At 32.4% G+C, this 21,777-nt stretch overlaps 1 protein-coding gene across 2 annotated transcripts in view; it reads left to right on the plus strand.

Moving 5' to 3' along the window:
- The window catches only part of HNF4G (hepatocyte nuclear factor 4 gamma), a 125,970-nt gene that overhangs the window by 85,212 nt on the left and 18,981 nt on the right, over window positions 1-21,777 (plus strand). The window contains exons 1-2 of one of the 2 annotated variants that reach the window (XM_037141143.2): window positions 16,932-17,097; window positions 20,461-20,632. In XM_037141143.2, coding sequence (XP_036997038.1) covers window positions 16,962-17,097; window positions 20,461-20,632 — 308 coding nt within the window. In that variant the 5' untranslated portion in view covers window positions 16,932-16,961. Of the gene's footprint in view, window positions 1-16,931; window positions 17,098-20,460; window positions 20,633-21,777 lie in introns of those variants that run through there. The other variant, XM_053661052.1, reaches the window with a different exon arrangement.

The following is a 21,777-nucleotide window of genomic DNA, read 5'->3' on the forward strand; positions in this document are numbered from 1 at the left end:
ATCCCTATTCCATATATTACCCAAATTATTCCATATAAAATAAAGTTTTAAATATAAAATGATAATTATAAAAGTTGTAAGAAAGAATGAGAAATTAAGATGTGTTTTTCTCTAACCTAGTGAGAATACCTCTGTAAGTACAGTGAAATATATAGACGCAACAAACAATTAAATTTGTCTGTGAAATTTTTAAAAATCTCTTGACAAACATAGTAATTTATAACACATTTTTGAAAAATACTAATTTTAGCATATAAAGAGCTTTGATGAATCAAGAAAATAGCAGCCAGTCTTATGAGCAAAAGACATGAGCGTGTAGTTCAAAGAAAAAACATATACTTTTAAACATAAGATAATTGGTCTATAAAATAACTTTTTTTTTAAATTTTATTTATTTATCTTTAGAGGGGAAGGAAAGGAGAGAGCGAGAGAACCATCAATGTATGGTTGCCTTTCATGCGTCCCCTGCTGGGAATTGGCCTGCAGGGAACTGGCCTGCAACCCAGGAATGTGCCCTGACTGGGAATCGAACCATGGTTGTCTGGTTCGCAGGCCCGCGCTCAACCCACTGAGCTACACCAGCCAGGGCTTTAAAATAACTTTTAAAATGCAAGTATAAACAAGAATGTGATATTTCCACTATTCAGTTTTGTGAAAATAAAAGTTTTAATATTTGTCATTGATGAAGTTATGGGAAAACAGGATTTCTGTTACCATGTAGTGTTGGTGTGTATAAATTTTTATAGTTACTTTGATGTAACTTGACCTTATCTCTCACAAAAGAAAATGTGTGGCCTGTACCTGTTGACTTAGGGGCACCGTCTCTAGAATGACTTTCACTTTGTTAGCAAAGACATGAAGGCTATTCCTGGCAATGTTATCTGTAATAGCCAGCACCTGGAGGCAGCCTAACTGTCCCCTGGGAGAGTGGTTGCCCATTATATGATAATATGGAAATATGTGCATGATATATTGGCAAACAAAGACATTTGTGGAGCATATATCTTATGATTTATTTGTATTTTGAAAATACACAAACACACACATGCAGTTTTTGCATGTATAGACTCTCTCTGGACAGATATACTAAAAAATAGTGAAAGTGCCACCGGGAAGGTCAGTTTGGGATCTGGAGGTCGACACAGATTACTTCCCATATAGAAGACTGCATAGGAAAATAGTTCTCAAAAGCTTGAAGAAAATACCTATGGTAAACAATAGTATTGGCTAGGAGTACAGAGTTTGACATTGCATAGCCGTATATTTCTGTTTTGTTTTATCACTTCATTTTGGTCAATTATTTAAATTCTAAACCTCAGTTTTCTCTCTGTAAAATAAAGATAAAAATGGTGGTCACCTACAGTTATTGCAAGCATTAAATAAGAGAAAATGTAAAGTAATGCATGGACAGGCAAAAGTAATCATTTATTAAATGCTATATATTATTTTTATTAATAATAGTGATGGTAATGTGCACAGTTTTTAGCTTCCAAAAACAGCTGTTGTGAAGATATTCTTGCAATGGCTGCTGATCTTTTTAAACATTTTTTAATTTAATTTTTTTCAGTTACAGTTTACATTCAGTATTTGATGGTATTAGTTTCAGTTTTATAGCATAGCAGTTAGACAATCATATACTTTACAAAATGTTACCCCTGATACTTCCAGTAGCCACCCGGTACCATATATGGTGTTTACAATATTATTGACCATAGTTCCTATGCTGTACTTTATATCCCCATGACAGTTTGTAACTATCAACCTGAACTTCTCAATCCCTTTGCTTTTTTCACATAGCCCTCCAACTGCCCCCTTCACTCTGGCAACCATCAGTCTATTCTCTGTATCTGCATATGTGTCTGTTTTGTTTGTTGATTTATATTCTTTAGATTCCACATACAAGTGAAGTCATGGTATTTGTCTTTCTCTGTCTGACTTACCACTTAGCATAATGCCCTCTAGGTCCATCCAAGCTGTCACAAATGGTAAGATTTTGTCCTTTTTCATGTCAGAGTAATATTCCTTTAGATATACTTCTGTAGCAGTGGCTGCTGGTCTTGATCAGAGCTTCCTATTCATGGTGCCATGAGAAGCTGATGTGTTATAATCATTGTGTGTATTGTGACTTATTTGTTTCTTATAATATTCCAGCAAAGTTTGAGGAGTGTTTGTATGATGTTAGAATTGAATCAGTGCCGTGCCCATAAAATCTTTTATGCTTTCCTGAATTGAGAAATCATTATTTGGATGGACAGAAAGGGGAGGAGTTACAATCACGATGCGGAGAATTTCTGACAACCCTGGGTATGCCAGTGAGAGAGAGCCACATATGAGAAAATCATACCATCACAAACTACAGTCCTCGGCTAGGGATGGTAGCTAGTTCAAAGTCTATAAACAGGAAGTTCCGGATGATCTAAGGACATAAAGTCATTATAGACTATTTTTAGACTAGACAATCCTAAATTTCCTCCATAATTCTAAAAGCCAATAAAGTTCTGGGCATGATCAGGAAAAAAAAAGAGAAAATATAATCTTACTCTTTATGGTAAATAGTAGTATTTTCACTTTTAAAATATCAGGTGCAGTTCTGGAGAAACTGTTATTTTATTTAATCAGATATCTTATTTAATCTCAAGATTAAATAAAATCAGTTTCTGGAGAAACTGATAATTTACTTTATTAGATATTTTATTTAATCTCAAGAAAGACATATTATTAGGATTGGTATTACTAGGCCAAGAGTTATAGGCATTTAAATAGTTCTTGATATATATACATATATATATTCATGTACATATATACATATATTTGAGGGAGGACAGTTTGCCTCATTATTAGCTTTGTATAAATGATATTGGTTATCTGCAGCATGTAATATGATTTATAAAATAAGCTAATTAGATATAAAATGAAAATTTGAGATTAATGTCCTTTGTTATCAAATTTGGACATTTTCCACATCTTCCATTTATATTTCCTTTTGTCTAAATTGTTTATATTCTACTGCTGATGATTTGTTTATTAGGTTCTTGATGTTTTTAATTACAAATTAAAATGGTCTCATTACTTGTATGTAAGTAACCCTGGGATCTAATAAAGTGAATTATGACCTGTGGAAGCTAGTTTAAGACTATTGACTTCTAACATGTTGTGATTTTGAATTATACCTGTTATATTTGGTTGTTCATGAGTGGAAATAAGGGTAGCTATTTCATAATTCCACTCAGGAATGTAGCTGATTTTAGAAATTTCTTTAGATTCTGTGGGATACTCAACTCTTAACACTTAAAATGACTGTCACTGAGAATTTTCTTTTCAGAGGAATTTATTAGTAGTTTATTAGGATTTAGAGATATCTCTCTCTTTTTTTTTCTCTTCTGTGCTGACATTGCCTGAATACAATTTAGTTTTTGAGCGCAGGTACTGATTTTTACCTATTAAATTTGATGTAGTTACTGATTTCTAAACTTGATTCTTCTGCTAACATGGTGAACTTTTGACAAGTCACTTAACTTCTTTGTTTCCTCAACTACAAACAAAACATTAGCCTAAGATGTCTAAGCTTCATGCCAGCTGTGCCTTTCTGATTCACACTATGCATTTCTTGTTTCCAAATAGACCTTTGGAATGGCCAAATGAATTTGCGATTGACCATGGTCAACCATGAGTTGCCTTCTCTATCTCATTCTATATGCTTTTTTCCAACACAAGATAAACAGTATAAATTTTAAAACTTTTGGAGCCCCCAAACCACAGTGTTTTGAAATTACATTCATTCACTAACATACAGACAAAGTTAAATGAAAATATACAAGAACACCATTTCATCCTGCAGTCTCTTTGCATCAGTTTCACTGTCTTGTCACTCATAAACACATGCATATGTGCCCATGCTAGAGAGAGTTTTGTTGCAAGCTCCAGAATATGAGTTGAAAAAAGTAATGATACAACCTTGCAAATATATACATTTGAGGATACTTGCCACTTTTCATGTAGTTTGAAGCTTGTCTGAGGGAGAATGTGATGAATTCATTTAACTCAGTTACATTTTAAATATTTTGTAGATACATGGACTTTGAATAATTAACTCTGCTTACTACTCAAAGATTTAAGTGGAATGACCCTTGACAGTCTTTTTGTAATAACTAACAGTGCATTTTAATTATTATTTTTTAATTAGGAAAAGACAAACTTAAAGTTAAACATTCTTGGAGGTGGAAATGCACTTTTAAAATTGGTTGGTTTTACTGATTTTTCTAATGAAAATGAAATTTTTTGCATTTCAAAGACCTGAATGTGCTTCTAAAAATGCTTTTGTAAATAATTTAAAATCAGGCATATATTATAGACAATTGTACTTTTTTTTACCACAGCATACCATTTTCTGATCAATGAGAAACTGTATATCCAGCCTACAAGTTAAATAATAATAGATCTGAAAATAGAGTATTTAGTGATTTTTATAAGAATCTGAGTTTGAAAGTTCAGACAAACAAGTACTAAATAATTCTATATACACAAAACTTCAGCTTATAAGTTAACAAGAATAAAATCTATCATAAACTTTACAAGCAGCTTTGGTAATTATTAAATACTAAGTTAGTAGGCAGAGAATTCTTATCTACCATTTTAAGTGTCTGTTTATCTTGAACTCCTCTCATTTTATCCTTTTCAATAATACTGTACTAAAGTGGATCTCTGATTAATATTTAAATGTACATGGAAAGAAATAGGTAACCTAATCAGAGAAAATAATTAACAAGCCACCTCATTTTCATATCCCTTAATGCCTTCAAGGAAGCGTGTATTTGATTACTAGATTATCACTCCCTTTGACCTTTCTAATTCAAAGCTTAAACTTCATTAGACTGGCTTAATAAAAGACTGTCCTTTCCCCGTTGTGTTGTACATTCTTGGCTACTTTGTCTTGAATTAATTGAACATGTATTTATGTGTGTATTTTTTTCTGGGCTCTTTATTCCATTCCATTGATCTATATGTCTATCTTTATACCAATACTGTACTATTTTGATTACTGTAACTTTGTAATGTATGAAATCAAGGAGTATGATGTCTTCACCTTTGTTCTTCTTTTTCAGGATTGCTATGAATATTTCAGGTTTTGTATGGTTCCATAGAAATTCTAGAACTGTTTTTCCCATTTCTGTGAAAAATGCCATTGGAATTTTAATGATTGCATTGCATCTCTATATTGCTTTGAATAGTATCAATATTTTAACACTATTAATTCTTCTTATCCATGAGCATGGAATAATTTTTATTTATTTGTGACTTCAGTCTTTTGATAAATGTCTTGTAGTTTTCAATACACGTCTCTCTCTCTGTCTCTATCTTTCTCTTTCCTTGACCCCATCTCTGACTATAACATTTGCATGCTTCTCTCTCTCTCTCTCTCTATATATATATATGTATATATATATATGTGTGTGTGTGTATACATTTTATGCCTATATACCTAATTGCACCCCTGAGAGAAATGAGGTTGCCAGACTTAAAAGCAGAAGACCTGACACAAAGAGTGTATGAAGAGCCTATTTTTAATGATATTAAAAGATACAGTCTTGTTTTTTGAATGAAAATTGTATTTTAAAATGTCTGCTGCATATCTATTTTAAGGCTATAGCTCACTCCATATTTTATACTGTTGTATATTTCTCTTGCTAATCTTGCTTATTAAAATTAACTTTGAAGGCTGTAAAAGCTATATTTGTTAGAGTTCTGTGTAAAAGACTCTGCCCAGTAATTACAATTATTATGCTACTGTATTAGTTCATTAGTTAAACAAACTTTTTATGTGCACATTACTGCTTCACTCAGGAAATACTTGGTTTATATGATGTAAAAGAGGTTATGTCTTTGTAGTTTAGAGTATACCAGAGTATATTTACATAAAATTTATTTTATGATGATAACTTTTAAGTAAATGAATGGTTAAATAAACACATAATTATTAACAGTTCTATATACTTTCCAAAAGGTTCAGTCAAACCTATTATCACAGTTGATCCTTATGATTTTCAAACCACTTAAACATATAATCACTATTGGTTCTCATTTAAAATATGTTAAATTTTAAATAAGGACACACGGCCCCAGTTTACTATACTATAGGTCAAGGTTTCTCCACCTCAGCACTATTGACAGTTGACCTAGAAAATTCTTTGCTCTGTCATTATAAAATGTTTGTAGCATCTCTGACCTGTACCCACTAGATACCAGTATCACACCTCTCTCTCAGTTGTCACAACTGAAAATATCTCCAGATGTTTTCAAATGTGCCCTGGGGGGAAATCATCCCTCACTGAAAAAAAATCACTGCTATAGTTGGATGATTTTCCTAATATGCCACCTAATTTTAATGAAGTGATATTTCAACAGTGATGAGTCATATAGGTTAATATAAAGCTGGAAATATGCCATGCCCATAGAATGGAAAAGCTTTCACTGGAGTTTGGTTACTTGTCTTTAAATAGCTAGACAAAGTGAGTTGAAGTATACCACAAAACAGAGGAAATAAAAGAAAAAGCAAAGCTTTCGGAACCAGGAAAATCTGTTTTGAATCCCAGCACTCTGTGAATCATGCAAAGAAACTGCAACTGCCTTGAATCCACAGGATGACCCATATTCTTCCTCATGCTTTACCCAGACGCTAACTCTGCCCTCTAGAATCAAAGAATTGGGACATTATGTTTCTATCATTATCTGCTAGGCTAAATAGCCTCTAAGTCCCATCACTGAGATGACTACTTCTTATAGAAAAAAATTAAATCATTTCTTTCACTTTCTTCTTTCTTCAGTTCTACTGCTAGATATCCAGGGTCCAGCAGAAGTAATGCCTGCTTCAGTGTGGTTGGTAGGGTAATAATATGGGTGTAACAATTTATAGTTTTAATTTGAACATTTCATCTTAAATGTCATCTGATATGCTTCGGGGTGATATTGTTATGTTACAGAATTACATGCTTATGATTTTGTAATAAAAGGTTTTGCAATAAAAAAGGGGCACTATTTGTGCTGGACCCTGTGTAATAAACTAATTGTTTCCATATTTTGGACCTTAGTGATGAAAATTAAATTAAGAAGTAAGGAGGTATCTGTGTGGTACTTCTCTCAGTATGCCAAATGTGTGAGGGAGCTGGTTTATTCAGTAGTGCCATATAAGCATGCACATAGAACTGCTGAGCCCTGGAGACCTTTCTAGGGTATAGAGAGTCAACGAATTTGTTAAAACCTCCCCAAACCCATAATGTTGAAGAGAGAATTAAATTTAGTAAAAAAAAAAATTATCAAGACATTTTATTAACATTTGCATTGATTATAACTGGCCAGAAAAATAATTCTGTATATTTGTTCTTCTATATTTTTCATAGAAATATTAATAATTCTCATTTCTCAAAATATTTTTAGTATACTAATAAATGCTGTATAATAAAACATTTAATGGAAGATACTTTACATGAGCTTCCTTGAATTTTACAAATAATGACATTTCCTTAAGATATAATGTTACAGCAGATTAATTTTTTAGACTCTTTATTGAAGTATAATATAGATAAAGAAAACTGCATGTATCTTAAGTGTATAGCTTGATAAAGTTTCACAACTGTACACTCCCATTTATCCACAGATTAGAATTTAAACACAGAGATCTGAATACCTTTTAAAAACCTATGGTGGACACACATTTCACATAGGTTGATTTTCTTTTAATGTAATTATTAAATAAACATTTATGATATATAAATATGCATAGTAAGGAGATCATAAAAATCCAGATACAGTAAGGAATATAAATAACTAGGTGAGACTACAACCCTGGAAAAAATGGATGGTAAATTTTATGGACATAGTAAATGGAAACTCAAGTCAACAATTTCAAATATTCTGTAATTATATGTCCAACTTTTACTTCCTAAGTGGAGGCAGATTTAAGAAATTACAAGATCAGTCTGTGTGGTTAAAATGGTATCATGAGAAATGTTTGATAATTTTGTAATATGCGCAGTTTTGAAAACCTTCCTTATGCATTTATGTCTACATGCTACATGCTTTTTATGTTGTCAGAGTCACTACTTCAGAATAATAGCATTAGAAAATAAATATTTTAGGGGCAGTAGCCTGCATACAGGATAGAGTACACAAGATAAAATGGATGGGGAAGAAGAAGCAGAAAGTGAAAGGATTGGAAGGCTTTGCAATAGCCCACAGAAGTGACTTCATCTTGAAGTAGAAGAGCTGGAAATGAGTGGCAGGGATAACTAAGAAATGTGTTACATAGGATGAATCAATATGACTAGGCTATTGAATTGATAAGACAAAAGGAGGCTGAATTGGCTATGATTGTCAAGATTTTATACATATGTAAAATATGTGTTATATTATATGTTATAAAACATAAATATTATAAAATATATTATATATGTATACACCATACATTTACATATATAAACATATGTGTGTAACATACATATATATATTCTTAAAGTATACCAAGATAAAATTAGGGAGATCATAAAAGAAACATCTTATTTTGCTGTGAGTAAAATGGATTACACTTTATATAAACCTGGGAAGGTGGGTTGAGCTACCTGACTGACATTCACGTCTAAGCCAACTAGTTCTACAGGCTCATTTGGGTGATTTTATTAACCTCGAAATAATGAGATTGAATTTTTTGGTCCTCATTTACATTATTTTGGAAAAGTTTCACTGTATGTGTCAGAAAAACATTCTAGGGGAAAAGGGTTAATTAACATTTGGGAATATAAAATTATAGAAAGATGTTTTATGATATTTTTTTAAAAATTCAATATTGCTTTTTTCAAAAATAAATTTATCTGAAGGAGGTGAAATATTTAGCATTTTATTTGAGGCCATAATATACTTACCTTTATTAAATGGAGTGCAAATATTTAGTTTTCTCTAAATCAAATATCACATTAGTATGTTGTTCACTCTATGTATATAAAAAAGCTTTAAGGAGGGATGTTGACCAGCTCCGGAGTAGGTGGTTGTCTACACAACCTGCTACTATGTTTTTGAAATGAAGAAATGGTAACTCTTATGTATTTTTACATGCATGTATGTATGCCTGTAGTATGTATATATGTATTGGCTCCCAGTTATTAAAGTTTAACAGTCATAATACATTTGCTCAAATGTTCAAGCCTGAACACTCAGCATAGCAAAACCGCTGGTTTATTATTATTATTATTATTAAACATTATACCTCTTTTGAACACATTTGATATAGTCACTGGCCCAAACTAATAACTTCCTCCCCTGTATTTCTCATAATGCAGCAACTTTGGTATCAGAGTGCCACCATAATCTTAAATACTCCAACTAACTGCTGAGCTTTCAGTGGCAACAATGATAATACTCACTGTAAAAGGAAATGCAGACGTAGTAGCTGTCGGGTTGTAACACATTCCTTATATCCAGACTTTCCTTTTCTCTACAATTGTGTCCATACTCGTTAATATTTAGCACTAATCAGCTCCTTATCTTCTGAAAAGCAGAGTCTATTTAGAATCACAAGGCAACTGACCCTGAAGGTAAATTTAATATATGCAGATTTCTCATATTACATCTTAGGTTTATTCAGAGTATTTTCTCGATTACATTTAGGTCTCAGTTGTGCAATCCTCCTTCTGTCTATCTGAACAGCAACTGATTTAGTTATAATACAATTTCAAATATTCTTTAGTTTTTTTCATTTCACATTTATTTTCATAACTAGTTTTAATAATCTGAAGTTTTATTAGCAAATAAACAAATATGAAATTGAGGCAAATTATATATGTATATATAATAAAGAATTATGTATTTAAACTAATTCTACTATTTGACAAGGTGCTGTGTTTCTCTAATTTATTTAGATTTTACTATAAAGTGACATTTTTTAGTAATAATGTGTTACATGCATTGATCAGATTAAACATGGATCTAAAATAAGAGTGTAAAATTATTTCCTTGAGCTATCATGATGAATTTTAAAGCTATGAATAAGCAATAAGCTATGGAATAATTATAATTATTTAAAAGGAATGATAAAAATGTGCAAACACATCTATGGACTTTCAGTTTAATTTAAGAATGTTCAGCATAGGATAGGAGTAAGTTTCAAAAATAATAATAGTCAAATGTTGGAAATGACTTGGGTTTAAATGACCCAATGACTTCAGTGGCTCTGCTGGTCACAGCATAGTCACTGGCTAGAAGAAGAGGGAAAAAAGAGGAGAAAAAATTGTTTTTCTTTGTCTCAACATGATATATAATCCAGGCTATAAGAAAGGATCTATGAAGCTCTTTGAAAATAGAATACAATTATTACAATTTCAAACATCTTTTCATGTCATTAGTAGAAACTTGCTTTGAAAGTTAGAATGCCTATTTCTGTTCATTGAGCTTGATTAATATGCTTATTCTCCCTCATCAAAAGTAAAATGAAGAAGAGACAAGATTTTCTTTTCAAAAGAATAATAATATTTAGGTTAAGAGGCTTGACAGTAAGGAAAATAATGATTTTTTAATTGAGTTGTTCTGGTTTTGGTTTTGTTTAGAAATGAAAGAGGCTTTGCTTTGAATTTACCACTTTATCAAGTGGAATTTTCCCCTTGCTGGTTTCTTGTCAACACTGAAATGTACACTATGTTGGTTCAAATTGTCATTCTCTTTCATCTTTTTAGTGGTCACATTTGTGTAACCCTCATGTATGAAAAAGTGAAATGTGGAAATAAAAGAAACTGCTAATGTGCTTTTGAAATTAATATTTAGTGTTGGTAATAAAAATTATCTCAAAGGAATACATTAACAGAAAAAAATTAACTATAACTTACAATGTTTTAATATTAATATTAACATTTCAAATTACTTTCATGACAATTCTTTTATGGGAATAACCTTGATTTTTATTAGCTTGTTTTTTTAATTTTAAATCACATTATGAAGGAATGATTCAATCAAATATAAGGTATAGAACAACTTAACAGGCTTAATAGTCTTGCAGATAAGATAGAAATGTTTTTGCTATTATCTTGAATAGTTCATAGTGAACTGAGTTGCTTTTTAAAAACACAATTTTGTTTTATTTAAAACACTACTTTGTCTTCATCTTTTATTATGTTGTTCTAAAGAAATTTAAATATCATATATCACATACCAGTTTAGAGACTGATTGTTATGAGAGAAACATTTTTAAGACCATTAATTGTGCTATTTATGATCAACCTTTTACCTACAAGTAATATTTTCTTTATTTCTGGTGTACGTGACCTGATTAGGACTAAGAAGGTCCATTTTAGCCTGCAAACCATAAGATCACACCAAAGAATAGTAATATTTTTCTCAGCTTACAGAACCTCTGTAAAGTGAGCTCTTTTGAGAGATTTCCAATAGATCATAGTTTATCATCTATATATTTTGAACACAGATTAAGTTTATATATTTCACTTTAGAATATGCATGCTATTAATTATAAATTACTGCTTTAAGAATTAGTATAAATACTTGATGCTTTTCCCAATTAAACCTTTAAAAATAAACTTAAAAGTACTCATAACTTTTTAAATTGTTGTTCAAGTACAGTCGTCTGCATTTTCACCCCACCATGCCCCCCACTCCCCATCTCTACCTCACACCCTCAGACCTACCTGCTTTAGCTTTGTCCATGTGTCCTTTATAAATATTCCTTGATAGCCCTTCCCCTTTTATCCCTCTCTTCCCTCCTCTCTGGTTACTGTGAATTTGTTCTTTATTTTAATGTTTCTAGTTGTATTTTGCTTCCTTGTTTGTTTTGTTGATTAGGTTCCACTTATAGGTGAGATCATATGGTATTTATCTTTCACTGCCTGGTTTATTTCACTTAGCATAATGCTCTCCAGTTCCATCCATGCTGTCACAAAGGGTAGGAGCTCCTTCTTTTTTCCTGCTGCATAGTATTCCATTGTGTAAATGTACCATAGGTTTTATCCACTTATTTACTGATGAGCACTTAGGTTGCTTCCAACACTTGGCTACTGTAATTGTGTTTCTATGAACATTGGGGTACGTAGGTGTTTTTGAATTGATCTTTCAGGATCTTCAGGATATAATCCAAATGGTGGTATTGCTGGGTCACCAATTTACACCACACACAAAAATAAATTCAAGGTGGATAAAAGACTTACATATAAGTCATGACACTATAAAAGTCCTAGAAGAGAACATATGCAGGAAAATCTCAGATATTCCATGCAACAATATTTTCACCAATATTTCCCCTAGAGCAAGGGACATAAAGGAAAGAATAAACAAATGGAATCTCATCAAAATAAAAACCTTCTGCATGGCTAAAGAAAATAGCAGTAAAACAAAGAGAACCAACCATATGGGAAAAGTATTTATAACTCTATGTTCACTGTAAGGTTTAGATACAAAACTCCCATTTATTTAATGCCAATTGGTTCCATATCATCTTAGCATAAAATTAATGTAGTTTTTCTTACAACTAGTTAAGCTTGTAATCTAATGTAGTCTTAATAAATTTACTCATAAATACTTGAAGAAGCAATAATGAGAAGCTCCCTGGGTGGAATCAATATGTTCTTTTTCTGAAAATAACTATACTTAGAGGTGAAAATATGTAAACAAATACGTTAACTGTTTTATGTATATCTAAGGTTCATACAATTACATTGTATAGTTTTATTTTGTTTGATTACATCATAGAAATATTTCCAAAAGTCAAATTTACTAAATTATTAAAATTCCACAATCACCATTGAATAGTAACCACCAAAAATACTGAAGAGTGTGAGACTTGCTTTGGTTATGATGTATAATTCATAAGTAACCATGGCTAAAATTGTTTCTCTGCGACATTTTCTTTTCCTCCACCTTTTTTTTTCATTTTCATCCTCCTCATTGTTCTTTCTTACTCTTGTTTATGCAAATAAAAATATTCTGAATTTAGGCTAATTAATTTTAGAAGAGAGGAGAGATTACTCAGAAGGAGGGATATAAATTAATTTACAAAGACAATTTACCTTATGTGAAAAGCAATACAAGAGAGATGGGCTCTCTTCACATAGCCAACCCCCTGATTTAACTCAGGCTTTCAACTTTCTTTGTGAAGCACACTAATTAGTTTCCATGGGAAGCTCACTTCCTTAAGTAGCAGGCAATTTTTTTCATTAACAACATTAATTGTTTTATCTTACATGTCTGTGATTACTAAAAAGATGACATAATCAAACATCTTGAGAACAGTTTCTCAAGATGTAGTTTAGCTCTTCATAAATCTCGTTATTTCCTTTTCTTTTGGTAAGAACATTTAACATGAGATCTGCTCTCCTAACACATTTTTAAGTGCATGACACATTATTGTCAATTGGTGCAATGTTGGACAGCAGATCTCCATAGCTTATTCATCTTGCTTAACTGAAATTGTATGCTCTTTGATTGGTAACTCCCTATTTCTCCCTCCCACCGCTCCTGGCAACTACTGTTCTTCTTTTGGAATCCATGAGTTTGACTACTTTAGATTTTGTCATATTAGGGGACATATGCAGTTTTGATCTATGACTGGCTTGTATTATTCAGCATTCATTATGTTTTTAAGGTTCACCCATGTTGTGGTATGTATCAGTGGTTCACTCCTTTTAAGGCTGAACAGTGTTACATTTTTCATTCACTGATGGACATTTGTATTGTTTCCACCTTGGCTGTTGTGAATAGGGCTGCAGTGTCCCCTGAACATCTCAGCCACTTCACATAATTATCAAGGGCCACTTACATTTGTTACCTAGCATGTAAATACCATTTGTTTGTGTTATTTCACTTCATAATTTAATGAAATATTTCATAATCCAATGAAATACAAGTGTAAAAAGAAATTATTTTTCCCTATAAAAAGCTAGAGAAATCCTTTGAAAGTGGATAAATGTTAAGTTGATTAAAATCTATTAAATATTTCAAAAAATCACAAAATTCTAGTAGGCTTCTACATTCATATTGCTTTATAGATAGCTTCGACTCTATTCTTCATTAAAAACAACAAACTAGAAATCAAAAATAGTGTATGGAATTTATTTTTGAAAATTAATAAGTAATCCCAAGTAGTGGATTCTTAAACAAAAGGTCTTGGTTATCTAAGAAAATGGTAGCAACTATGTATATTTAAGTCAAATATATTATTAAGTATGAGTATACCATTTTTGTGATTTTTCATTTTAATTATTTTATTTATATAACCAATTAAGTAAGTTTACAAATCTTAGAATTTAAGAAAAGAGGGCTTCTGGTATTTGTAATGTATTCAAGGAAAAAAAAAAACCTGAAGTGAATCCTTTGTACTACCCTGGGTCTGGTTGGATTCTGTGTGTTTCTATTCCTGACCATCATTAGAAAGGCAAACCGCCCACTTGAGGAGATATGCCTGCTATTTGGATCTTCTCTATCTTCCAGAAATTTTCAAGGTTTTATTGCATAAAATGAAGAAAGTAATTACTATAATAGGGATGGCAAACAGGTTTCATCTTGAAAATGTAGCCCTAATTAATTACTACGGACTACATCTAGATCTGTGTTGAGATGAACCTGGAGTGGCTCTCCCTAATCCCATTGTGATGCTGCCCATGGACACAGGATGAAGTAGAACAATGAAACTGTGACAGCGTTGTTCTCCTGAGCTTTAGAGTAGATCCCCTTATCCACGGTTTTACTTTCCATACTGTCCGTTACTCAGGGTCCAAAAATATTAAAAAGCAAATTCAAGTTATAAATTCATGTCTTGAATCATGCCATTTTGATCTGGCCTTCCTGCTCTGTCCCTTTGCCTAGCACCCCCACTGGTGACATAGTAACTGCCTTGGTAATCAGATCCACTGCCATGGTATCACAGTGCTTGTCTTCAAATAACCCTTATTTTACTTAATAATGGACCTAATGCAGTTCACATAACTTTTTCTACAATATATTACTATAGCTCTATTTTACTATTATTTCTGCTAATCTCTTACTGTACCTAATTTATAAATTAAACCTTATCATAGTATGTATCTATAGGAAAAAACACAGTGTTATACAGGGTTCAATACTATTCACAAATTCAGGCCTCCACTGGGTGTCTCGGAACAAATGACTCACAGATAAGGACTTAGTGTATCTACATTTTCCTAATGGTTTGCAGTTTTGTTAATGAACAGTTCTCTGCCTTATATTTTCCTCAACTGGAACACTCCCATTAGTGACATCCCTCAGCACTAGGCAGTTACTACATTAAATAACAAAGAGTGTGCACAATTCAATTCTTTGGTTCACACAGGTAACACAACTTACTTATGTGTAAATTCATCATAAATGAGAACCACTTCATGCAAATGGAAAACAGGATTTGCTTGCAGTCTACTTCTCCCCAAACTAAATAACTACAGTTATATTTCACTAAAAAAATCAGTTCCTAAAATTTATCCCCCAAATACTATTCTTACAATTGAGTCTACAGAATATGAAGGCAAGAAGGCTGTTTGATAGGTTGCTAATGTGACTCTCTGCCATTTTCTACACAATTCTTCACATGGTTTTGATTTATCACAAGATGCCAGTCTAGCCTTCCCAGATGAAGTATAGAATAATTTATTTAATACTTCATCCACATATTTTATGGTTTTAAAAATTAAATAAGAAATATTACTTGTAGGTATCTTTAACAAATGTGGAAAATGAAATTCTGACTTTATAGTTTAACTATGGGTAGAATTTTTTTCTTGGAAAATCAATAAATGTATTCTCAGAATTAAAATATATTTTAATACTATCTTCTAAATGTTATTTGTCCCATGTACACATAAAAGATGCCATGTTCTGACTGGTGTGGCTCAGTAGGTTGGACATCATCCCACAACCAAAAGCTGGCTGATTTGATTAGTGGTCAGGGGAACAGGCCTGGGTTGTAGGTCAGGTCCCCGGTTGCAGGTGTACAAAAGTCAACTGATTGATGTTTCTCTTACACAACAGTGTTTCCTTCCCTCACTTTCTCCCTCTTTTCCCCTCTCTCTAAAAATAAGTAAATAAATAAATTTAAAAGTATACTATGCACTATAAATGTTAGATATAATAGAAGGTTGGTGAAGGTATGTGTAGACCCACACACATTAGGGATAACTTTATTTCAGGTTAATGCCCTGAATATAATAAGCATCAGAAGTCAAAAGAAATGAAACTTTATTCATGTCACAATTATTTACTTAATGCTTGCAATATACTAGCAACTATATACTGCTTCTGCCTGTTGGAAGTTTACTAACACACAAGAGACACGGACTCATGAGCTGATAGTTAAACAGAATATGTTAAATGCTTTACTAGGGTTATACCCAGGCAGCTACTGGAATATATCACAAAACCCTATCATTTCAAATTAAAAACTTACTTTATTCCAACATAAACAAAGTTAGCTTTATTGTAATGGTAATAAAACTTAAAATTGTTAAGAGCTTATGTTAAGTGTTAAGGATAGTTATAGTCATGACTTATCAAATTTGTAACAGTAAAGTGTCATCTTTTAGAATGTGTGGCAGGAAATTTCAGCCCCTTAAATGAGATAAATCTTGTTACAATTACAATTTAAAACCTGAGAAACTATCTTTTCTATTTTTAAGCCTCTTAATGACATCATTTATTGTCTACTGGAAATCAATTTAGGAAATCGTGTTAGTCCACTAAGCACTTCAGATAAGGTGATTTCATGAAACATTCCAAGATTATCACAGGGAATTGCCTTTGAATGCCATAAAAGAAGAAAGAAGCAGAATATGGCCTGCTGAAGGAGTTTACAATTTTACAGCTCCTCCCACTGCAGCACAAAAGTCACTTAGTGACAGTTAACTTTGGGTTATCATTCATGGATTGAAAGCCTAGGAGCCCTCACACACTCTAGGCTTGTGTGACATTGTATGTGTTTTTCTAAATCAATGATGAGGGTATCGGAACCGATACTGGACATGGATATGGCAAATTACAGTGAAGTTTTGGACCCAACATATACAACCTTGGAATTTGAAACCATGCAGATTCTGTATAATTCAAATGGTGAGTTCTCATCTGCTTGTAAATATTTTTTAAAATGTAAGTATAGTAGAAGTAAAACTGATCTTCCCAGGTTGTTGCTGCAGGTTTTATTGCTGGAGAATTCAGGGCTTGATTTCTAAAGCCGCAAATCTGAGCTTTTTTTGCACATCATCACAAACTTTAAATTAATAATATGTTTGAGATAGAAAAAAACCTACTTGTATGTAATAAAATAACCTCAGAATTCTGTCATAAGCCAGTTAAATGAAGAGAGCTATTCTATTTGCTATAAATCACAGTAATAAATAACATTGGCAGATTGGCTGTAAAATATATTTTCTATGCAATATTTACAATGACATATGGGACAGAGTTTCCATATAGCACTGCAAAGTTTTCCTGGTTGCCCCTCCTTCATTATTCCATCTCTCAATTGCTGTGAATCCAAAACTGCATTGAAAATTACCATCAAGTTTTTGCAACAAACACAAATATTGAAGGAAATAAAGGCTTATATTATAATCCCAATTGACAAGCTAATGGTTAGCCTCAAAAGTTCTTGGTATTTATCTACTGTAACATTTTAACTTTAAATAAGACGTGAGTAGTTTAGAGCTCAAGTCTTTTTATAATACAGTTTACTATTGATTTTAAATTTATTTTTTAAGTAAAAATATTTTTCAAGATCAGTTATAATCAATAGAACTCCTAAAGTCTAGTAATTATTTATAGTTTGAAAACTGTGTGTTTATGTGTTTAGTTCAGGATTGAGAATGTATCTTATACTCAGGATATGTGATTGTTCTACTATGTTGTTTTATTTGTAGAAAATTTTTTAAGGATTGGCAGGGGATGAATTCTGAAATTTTAGCACAAAGAGAATTAAAATCAACCTAGAGTGCAAATCTTAGGAAGTCATTATTTTGATTCTTTATGTGTAGATTTGATTAGAGGTATTTAATAAACTATCTCAGTGGGATCATGATTTTTTAAGACTATAGAAAGGACAGGCATACTACAAATATTTACCAAAACAACTGACTTTCCAAAGTGTTGTCAAACCTGTTTTCTTGTAATGATGTTCTTAATAATATTAAGTATGACAATAAACTTCAAGCAAAAGTTGACTTTTTTGTATTTTCATATAATCTCCCAGAATGCAGTCAATTCTAAATACTTCTAGCTACCTTATTTCTTTTTTTTAATTTATTTATTTTAATTGTTGTTTAAGTACAGTTTTCTGTCTTATAATCCCATCTCAGCCCACCCCCACAGTGCTCCCCACCTACCTCCCATTTCCACCCCCCTTAGTGTTTGTCCATGTGTCCTTTACACTTGTTCCTGTAAACCCTTCTTCCTCTTTTCCCCTGGAATTCCCTCCCCTCTCCCCTCTGGTCACTGTCAGCCTGTTCTCTATTTCAGTGTCTTTGGTTATATTTTGCTTGTTTATTTGTTTTGTTGTTTAGGTTCCTGTTAAAGGTCAGATCATATGGCATTTGTCTTTCACCTCCTTAGTTGCATTAGTTCTAATAATCTATTTCGTTTATGTTACCAAATGAAAATGTTCTAGTTTAAATTTTATGTCACGTGGTTAACCTTAAGAACATTCTTATTGTGTTTTTAACTTATGAAGTTATATTGATAATATCTATCTACTCAGAATTATTAGTAGGTAGGATATATGTGCTGTTACATACTGTATTTGGGACATGACATTAATTTTATCTTCTGTTCTATTAAAGATATAGTAATTGTTATTAGGCTTATATAATTTTATAAATTAAAATGTTAAAATATTACCTAATACTTTCAATATCTTTTGGAGACATACAGATTTTTAAGCTGTAGTCAGCAACATTAACAAATTTAAAAATAGGTAAAAATATCTAGATTTTAAGCCTTTTTCTTCAAAACTATATTTTGGATGCTCACTTTATGTCAGGTGCTGGAAGACACAGGGGAATGGGTGAGGCAGATAAATTCTCTGACATCATGAAGTTTGTTTGCTACAGCAAGAGATGAATTATAAGTGGGCGGACCAGTACAGAATATAATTTTAAACAGTGAAGCACTTATTCTTTAAAAAATAAGCAGAGTTTTATGTTCTACTTGAAAGGCAGGTGAGAAGTGACTCTTAGGGAACTATGTTCAGAGAATGTTTTATAGAAAATGAGGAACTGGATAGCCAGCAGGAAGAAACTTTTGATGAAACTTTCCTTCCAGGCAGGAGTAGCAAACGTGAAGGCTCTGAGACAGAAACAGCCTTCAAGTGGGAAAAAAGGCCACATTGCTGGAGGACAGTGAACGGGATGAAAACTAGTATTAGATAATGGGATCAGAGAGGTGGGAGGTGGGTGCTGTCCACAGAGCTTTACAGGCCACCGTAAGTGTATCTGTCTATAAGTGTTGGATGCAGAAGACTGATAAGATGTGACTTTCTTATACCAGGAAAACTGTGGGGGCTTTGGAGAAATAAACAGTAAGAAAAAGTAAGAGGAGAGAAATTAGATAGAAGACTATTGCAATGTTTGAGGTGGAAAATTATGGTCAATTGATGAATCGCCATAGTTAAAGGCTGAAAAGTTACAGATTCTTTATGTATTTTAAATATGGACTTTCCTACTGTATTGGATATAAGTGATAAAGGAGAGAATCCAGTGAAGACTCACAGGGTACTGTGAGTACTGGGTACTAAATGGTACTATCCATTGCCATGGAAAACTGAAGGAACATGTTCTGGGGATAAATCAGTTTTGTTTTTATACATTAATTTGAAATTTTTCTTAAACTTCAAAATGAAGTTGTTAAATAGGTATTTGAGGATTTCAGACTAGTGCTCATGGGAGACATCAGGGCCAGAGATAAAACTTGGGGATTTTAATAACACAGATAATATTTAATGTCATGAGACTTGATGAACTTCCCTTGAGAAAGAGTGTAGTTGGAGGACTGAGCCCTATAGTGTTCTAAAGTTTAATCATCAGAAATATGAGAGGGGACCCTGGCTGGTGTGGTTCAATGGGTTCAGTACTAGTCCATGAACCAAAGGGTCACCACTTCGATTCCCAGGCAGGGCATATGCCTGGGTTGCAGGTCAGGTCCCTGGTTGTGGGTGTACAAGAGGCAACCACACATTGATGTTTCTCTCCCTCTCTTTCTCCCTCCTTTCCCCTTTATGTTAAAATAAAATAAATGAAATCTTAAAAAAAAGAAATATGGGAGGGGAGACTGGAATGGTGACTGGCAGAAGTAGCCACTGGTTAAGAGGATACAGTGTAGTGTGTTGGGACTCTAAGAAATAAATGAATGGACTGTTTTGAGCTTATGAATATTTAGTAACTCAAACTCTCCTCTCCCTGCAACCTGCTTTTTTTTTTAAAACAGATAGTTCTGCCCCAGAGACAACAAGTATGAGTACCACAGACAATGGTGTCAACTGTCTATGTGCTATATGTGGGGACAGAGCAACAGGAAAACACTATGGAGCATCCAGCTGTGATGGGTGCAAGGGCTTCTTCAGGCGCAGCATTCGCAAGAGTCACGTGTATTCCTGCAGGTACTTGAAATGCTCCTTTCAGGAAAGTCATTTTTAGAGGCATTGCAAAATGGCATGCAGACAGGAATACAATTTAGAGCTTCTCTATTTCTGTAAACCTGAGAACAAAATCTGTAAACTACATTAAGAATGAGAATGTGTGGGTGTATTTGCAGGATGCATTCACAGAGGTGGTTCTCTTTTATGAAACATTCAGACTTATAAAACAAATATAAAAATCCACACACTTATTCATTTTATACATTGGCATAGTTGGAGCTCAGTGAATACCTCCTTTATCATTTTCTCTTTCTATCCCCTTTCCCAGAGGTGATTACTGTCTGAAATTTGTGTTTCTTTACTGTTTTAGCACATGTTCATATACCAATAGACATACTTAAATCTGTATTCAGATAGTTTCACAATGTGTGGACTTTTCTGTCTATTGATTTTCTTTTTAGCATCATTATATTCTGAGTCTTTTAAAACAAAATGATAAAAGTGCAGATGACTTTGGTAGCTTTTTGATATTAATGAAAGATAAAAATTTTTAGTCCTAAATTTTTAATGCATTTCTTGTGTTATAGTTTTGCCATTGAATGTAATGTTTTATCTAAAATGTATTTAACTATATTGTATGCATCCTACATTTCCAGTAGGCTTTTAAAAAAACTATCTAGTCAGCATCATAGCACAATTCAGGGTTAAATATCCCATGCTGAGTGTTCAGAATGACTGTTCTTGAATGCAGATTATATCTGGAAAGAACTTAATTCTTTCTTGATATGATGCCATTTGATTTCTAGGAATCTGGAAAAGTTAATATGTAACTACTCAAATATCTAACTAGCATTTTCTATTAATTTTTCAAGGAGAGCTTAGTAAGTCAAAAATGTAAATCATTCACTTTACGACCTTTTTGGAAAACAAAAATATATATATATTTAGATAGGTCTTGCTTTTCTATACATCAAAACTCCAAAGGTAAAAAGTAGATTTCCAAAGATATCAACAAAAATAAATACAAAATAAAATGTAAATAATACTTTTTTGAGTAGTGTGTTCTGTTAAAAGTGGAATACATAGATATGAAAAATAACAATCTAAACAACTAAATCCATCAAAAACTTTTAGGAATCAGAGACTATCAGCACAAAGGTCTTTCA

This window comes from Artibeus jamaicensis, unplaced genomic scaffold (assembly GCF_021234435.1).
Source record: "Artibeus jamaicensis isolate MK-2021 breed Jamaican fruit bat unplaced genomic scaffold, CSHL_Jam_final scaffold_916, whole genome shotgun sequence".
Lineage (NCBI taxonomy): Eukaryota > Metazoa > Chordata > Mammalia > Chiroptera > Phyllostomidae > Artibeus > Artibeus jamaicensis.